This window comes from Perognathus longimembris, chromosome 10, assembly GCF_023159225.1.
Source record: "Perognathus longimembris pacificus isolate PPM17 chromosome 10, ASM2315922v1, whole genome shotgun sequence".
Classification (NCBI taxonomy): domain Eukaryota; kingdom Metazoa; phylum Chordata; class Mammalia; order Rodentia; family Heteromyidae; genus Perognathus; species Perognathus longimembris.
Window position 1 is genome coordinate 32,723,813 of NC_063170.1, and position 6,172 is coordinate 32,729,984.

The window sequence follows — 6,172 nt, forward strand, 5'->3', positions numbered from 1 at the left end:
TCAATCAGGTCCTGTACAAGTTAGCAAGGAGGTGCTCTGCCAGACCTTTTTTACATTTCCCACTCCTGACACCTGAATGTCTTTTCTCTCCTTTTCCCAGTTGGCCGGCCAGTGTTTCCGAGCAATGACAGTTACGTCCGCTCCTGTATCTATCAGCCCTCTGAAGCTTTTATGATTTATGATGAGATTGCACTCAGGGAGGCCTGGACCAATAATAGTATTATACCAAACTTGTTCATTGGTGCCGCCAAGGTTTCCTTTCCACTGATATTTTGGGCGGTGGTGGGGTGTGGGGGGAGGGGGAGGGACTCTTCATTTGGAAGCCATGGAATTTGGGCAGTTTTCTCCCCAGCTTTGATATGCAGCAGAGACAAAGCTGAAGCCATGATTTGAATATGGCCATCATAATCCTCATCTATTACATTCACATAGACTTTTAGACCCTTAGAAGTCTAATTACCTTTTCCTACAATTAATCCTACAGTAGACTTAGGTATAGGCCCATACACCTGTGTGGATAGTTTAACAATGCCCTGATCAGGAGTTAAAAAACATAGGGTCTGCAGTTTCAAGTTCTACTATGCTGCTATGCTGCCCATGGTAGCAGCAACCAAGTCTGAGAAGTTTATGCGATGAGAAGTTTCATGGCCAGCATTTACTGGACCTTCGGTATTTGTTTCCAGGGCCCTGAAGGGCAGCCCAATCTCCGGTTTCCCGAGGGGGAAAGAGGCTTGCCATTCTTACCATGTCTAAAGGGACAATGACTTGCCCAGTGCCTTCCTTTATTACATCTGGAGCACATCCCGGGTAGGTAAGGATCTCTGTCAGGGAAGTCTTTGTTGTTATGACATTCCCTTTGATATGTCCCAATTTTCCATATCCAAAACATCTTGAATCTCCTACTTTAAGCCTACTTATGGCCGTGGCCAGTAGGTTGGCACTGTAGGCAGAGGAGCCAATATCATTGCAGGCCTTAATGTAATCTGTGACACTGCCATTAGCTGCTTTCCTAGAGTGTAAGGCCTTTTGGCATTCAGTGTTGGCATTTTCAAAAGCGAGCATTCAGAGGAGCAAGTCCCTTTGCCCAGCCTGTGTCACAGTTTTACAAAGACTGTCCTCCAGCTGGGCTACAAAATTTATTTAGGGCTCTGTACCCCCATGCTTTATTTTTACACAAGGGGTAACCAGCTGACTAGGCTGTGCTTGTCAATTTTTTAAGGCTTGGCTGTGGGCTTTCCTCATTCTACCACATCTTAAATTGCAGACATTGACTGGGCCAAGTTTTCCCAATCATGGGGGATCAGATGTTCAGCCTTTGCTAGTCCCTTGAGAATGCCCATGGTTTAATGAGAGGTAGCCCCATAGGTGCTTCCGGCCTGCTTAAACTCCTGGAGGGTCTGATAGGACAGCTTCATATTCTGCACAGAAGTAGCCTTCCTGGGCATGGCCACCCTCTCCTGGGTTGATTGGTTGCACTCTAACTGGCGCTACCAAGGGTGTCTCAATATAAGCTTCCAAGTTCCATTATTGTTGAGCCTGCTGGATTTCCCGAGAAATAAGCGAGTTTGCTGGATTTGCCACATGCGGGGCAGATACTTGAGCAGGCAGGCCTTGAGGGACTTGAGAACGGCTAAGCCTCTTATCCCTAGAAGAGCTAGAGGAAGATTCCCCTTCACCACTCTCCCAGGCTTCACAATTCTCAAGTCCATCGCTGCCAGATCTAAGGCCTCCATTCATATCTCCCTGACCTTTTCCCTGAGATTCAAGACTTTTAGCCATATCCTCTAACTCTCTGTCACAAGATCCAGAGGTTTTAGTTACATCTCTCTGCTCTTTGCTCTTTGTCATAAGACTCAGAGCTTTTAGCCACATTCTCCCTCTGTACAGGAGCTTCCCGCACAGGCCCATATCCTATGGGCAGAGGAGCCTGTTGAGACTCCAACACCATTACAATTACATTGCATAAGGACTGAACTTTTGGTGGGATTTTTTCCCCCCAGGCTTTGAGCCACATAGAATGATGGCAAAAATCGCCCTCCATCACTGTACTTGCAACATCTCCTGTAGAGGTAGCAGACAGTTATACTTTTCTATGTACCAGGTCAATCTCACCATATCTTTTTTCTTTACTTTTACCCCTGACTTAGTCAGCAATGTGCCCGTTGGCTCAAGATACACATGCGTGCAAGTGCGCGCGTGCACACACACACACACACACACACACACAGACAAATTCAACAATGTTTTTATTCCTAGGGTATGGCCTGCCACTGGATGAATGTTAGGACCCCCAATTCCAAAAAAAAAAAACCCCACTTCATCCGCCTTCCCACTCCTCTACTTCCCCCACAGGGCATCTTCTAGGCAGCTGGGAGAAACAAAATACAATATAGCTGAAGGGAGAGGATCAAATGGACATTTTATTAACACATAGCAGCATACACAGGAGAAAAGTCAAGTCTGAAGTGATAACATTTTTGTCAGTTCTCCACATAAACATAGAATCTAAATATTCCTTACTCAGTTCAGAGTGACAAATGGGGTCTAGGTGGGTGTAAGGTAGGGTCTAGTCCCTAGGGAATGAGATCTCTTGTGAATGTCCTTCAGTCTCAGGAAAAAAAGTCTGAGGACCAAAGCTACGAAGAGTTGGCTCCGGGTGGTAGGGAGGAGTCCTCCTAGATTGCTCAATCGCAACAAGCAGGACTCTTTCAGGCCCATAAGGCAATAATGGCCATGAAGGTGAAACCAGCAGCCACACAGCACCATTTAGTCAGAGGGGCACCAGGACCAGCTAGCTCCCGGGGTAGAATTTCTAGGAAGGTGACATACAGGAATGTGCCAGCTGCCACACCCTCTAATACAGCTTGGGCTAAGCCCTGACGTCCTTCAGAGTCCCTAATAGTCACACTCATGCCTAAGGCTAGGCCCAAGGGGGACATGAGCGCTAATGACAGTATGGAAAATACAGTCCACCATGATCCAGTGCCTAGCTTCACCAGCCGCAGTCCTACTCCAAACACGATGAGTCCCTTGTGAGCCAGGACAGCCATACAGAGTTGTATGGTAGCTGCTATTGTTGTCTGTAGTCCTACAGCTATCCCTTCAAACACTGAGTGAAAGGAGAGTGAGAGCAAGAGGACTAGGGCTCGAAAGGAACCCTGAGGGGGTGAGGGGAGAGGTGAATGGCTGTGGAATCCAAAAACAAAAGCTCTACCCTGTTCCTCCTCCTGTAGTGTGGATCCTCCAGCAGCCCCAGGACAGCACTGCAACACAAGTGACTCCAAAAGGAAGACCAAGAAAAAGCCAAGTGAGATGATGAGCTCTCCATAGGGATACTCCACCTGGGAACAGAAAGGGGCTGTGAGTGACAGGCTACAGAAACAGAACACAGGATGGATATGAGACTGGGAAGTTAGGGTAGGAAAATGAAGACAAGAGTAGGTATGCCAGAGGGGCATACACACAGTATCCATGGAGTTCGAAATATAGGAAAACAAGCCTGACCCCAGTGGTGAGATCTGAGGACCATAGTTTGAAGCTAGCCCAGGCAACAAAGTCTGTGAGATTCTTATTTCCAATTAAACCACCAAAAAGGTGGAAGTGGCACTGTGGCTTAAGTGGTAGAGTGCCAGCCTTGAGCAGATAAAGCTAAGTGATAGTGCCCAGGTCCTGAGTTCAAACTCCAGTACTGGCACACACACATAGGTATATAAAATATATATGTATAGATAAGATCAATATGCATATATTATCAGTTATGAGAATATAAGAAGGAAAAGCAAAGCTTTTTCTGGGGCTTCATAAAGAAAATGGATTGGACTGGCTCCTTTCCTCTGTATAATCGGAGCTGAGAGAAGGGAATCTTGGTATTTTTCACATATTCCTCTAAAAAATATCTGACTATGAAAGGAATCTCTGGCTCTCCTCAGGTCCCAAGAACTGATGGGAGAGACTTACATGAGCGGACTCAGCGGCAGCAGAGGAGTTTCCTTCCCTTTCTGTACTGTTCTAGGAAGAAAGAAGCAGAAATTAGGTGGGAGGTGGCACAGCTCACCTTCCTGCTCTGACCTTTCAGCAACACAGTTTTCCTTAAAGGGCAATCTGACCCGTTTTCATCATTCTCCATAACCCCAAGTGCTTTATCCTCCCTGTCATTTTACCCTTGTCTTTGGTCCCAATATTCTCTCCCTTTTCATTCCTGGGTTCTGTTGATCACTCTGGCTTCACATCCCCAAAGCTTAGCTCTGCCATTGTTGCTGCTCACCTGTCCTATAAACTTCTGAATCTCTGATTCAATTCCCTCCAGGGCTTCAGCGGTCATATGCATAAACCCAGCTCCCAGGAAAACACCAGCAGAGATGCAGCCCAGAAGGCTGAGAACCTGACAGCGACAACCTTAGAAAAAAGCAGAAGTTACAATCCACTTGGCAATAAGGATATAACAAAGATGACTTAAGAGTAACAAGGCAGTATCCAAATATCTTGAGCTTGAGGATGGTGAGAGAATTAGAGCCAGTGACAGGACAGGGTGAGACTACGGTTAAAGATGGAGTAGGGCTGTACCTGTAGCTGCATTAATCCGGAACCATTTGAAACAGATAGGAATAAGACCACAGCCCAGAGTAAGAATCAGCAGGGCAAACAGGCAGCCAATTTTTGCCCCTACTAGTGCCTCCATCTGTGGGGTGAAGGACAAGCAGAAGCCTCACAATGTAACGTGGAGCAGGAGTGGTATCTTGGGTAGCTAAGAGTGTCTTCACTCTCTGGAGTTTCAGGAGACACTTTGTGTCCTTGTGGCCCGTGTCCTGGTGTCTCTGCTATATCACAGCTCTGCTGCATAGCTCACTAGGGTGGGGCCTAGCTATGTGCCCTCCCCTACCTGGAGGCCCCTCCCCTGACTCACGCCTTCTGGAGCTTCCAAACCAGAAACTCCAGACTCCCTGCCAGACACCACTCTTTTTCTTCAATGCTATGACTAATCCAAGAGCTCTTGAGAGTTGTGGCTTATGCCTGGGGTCCACCAAACCCTAAATGGAACAATTTCTGGTAACTACTTCTCAGTTATTTTGCATTGAGGACCATCTGGTCCAGCCTCAGGATATCTGATCTAAGCCTTCCAGGCCCTTTCCACCTCATCCCAAAGTTGCTATGCAGATATCTGAACCTAAGCTTTTCAGAGGGGATTTGGGGCCACTTGGGGTAGAGGTGAGGCTGAGCTGTGCAGCAGCTACCACTTGTGGAACTAGCAGATGAGGGGACTCCCCTTTCCTGTAACTCCAGAAAAATAGCTGGAGGCATGGAAATGTCAGTGAGGAATGGAGATTGCTAGCATAGTGACACTGAAACTGTTTCTGTAACTAAGCCTCCATTACAAATCGGTTTTTTTTTTCCTCTAAGAGACTAAAAGCAGGTAGAACATTCTTTCCTTTGGTCAAGGTGATCTTTGGCCTTCTTACCATTCCTATAATTATCAGTTTTTATGTCACAAAAAATAATAGTCCAGCAGATGTCCACTAATGCTAAATCTAAAAGCCTTGATTTTTATCAGAACTTGTGAAACTGTCAGTTTTCCCAGTGGACTCCTTTTCTGTGCCCCTTTCCATATGTAACAGTCATGCTTGCTAGGATAAGGTGAATTTAAGGTGCATCCCTTTCCTTCTCAGATGATACTCTTTCTCACTCTCATATGTTCTTGATGAAACTCTATAAAGTGATTTTCAGTGAGTGTACAAATCTGACTGGGGTCTGCTAGCATTTCCTAATGGGAACTGTAGAAGGACAATTAGTTGGTTGTTTGTTGATTGTGGGAAACCATAAACACACAGTCATAAGATGGGCCTTAGACAATTAGAACACCATTCTCTGTCCCTCAGAATGCTGAGGGCGGCCCGTCAAGACCTACTGTGCTTAGCATTACAGTGGCCACAATTTCCACCCTCCTGTTAATCCCAAACATCATAAAACCTTGGAGCTGGTAGATAGCCTATGCAAATTGGTTGGTTGCTTATTTATGGGAAATTGACAATCCTAGAATTGTTCCCCCCCCAAATGACACCCTTATCTCTTCAAAGTAATCTCTTTGATGTAGGGACCTTCCTGCATGTACTTTTGTTTGATAATAAATAAAAGCCCTGTCCATGGGACCATGAGTATCTGTTGCTGGAGAGAGGCA

The 6,172-nt window shown here is 46.1% G+C and overlaps 1 protein-coding gene across 1 annotated transcript; it reads right to left on the reverse strand.

Moving 5' to 3' along the window:
* Window positions 1-2,413: 2,413 nt before the first annotated feature.
* On the reverse strand, window positions 2,414-4,853 carry LOC125358011 (zinc transporter ZIP2-like). The gene is made up of 4 exons (XM_048354850.1): window positions 4,564-4,853; window positions 4,265-4,395; window positions 3,958-4,008; window positions 2,414-3,341 (listed from the first exon to the last, which is right to left on the reverse strand). Exons 1-4 carry the CDS (start codon window positions 4,676-4,678, stop codon window positions 2,709-2,711), a joined length of 930 nt encoding a protein of 309 aa, XP_048210807.1. The 5' UTR covers window positions 4,679-4,853; the 3' UTR covers window positions 2,414-2,708.
* Between the last annotated feature and the right edge of the window lie 1,319 nt (window positions 4,854-6,172).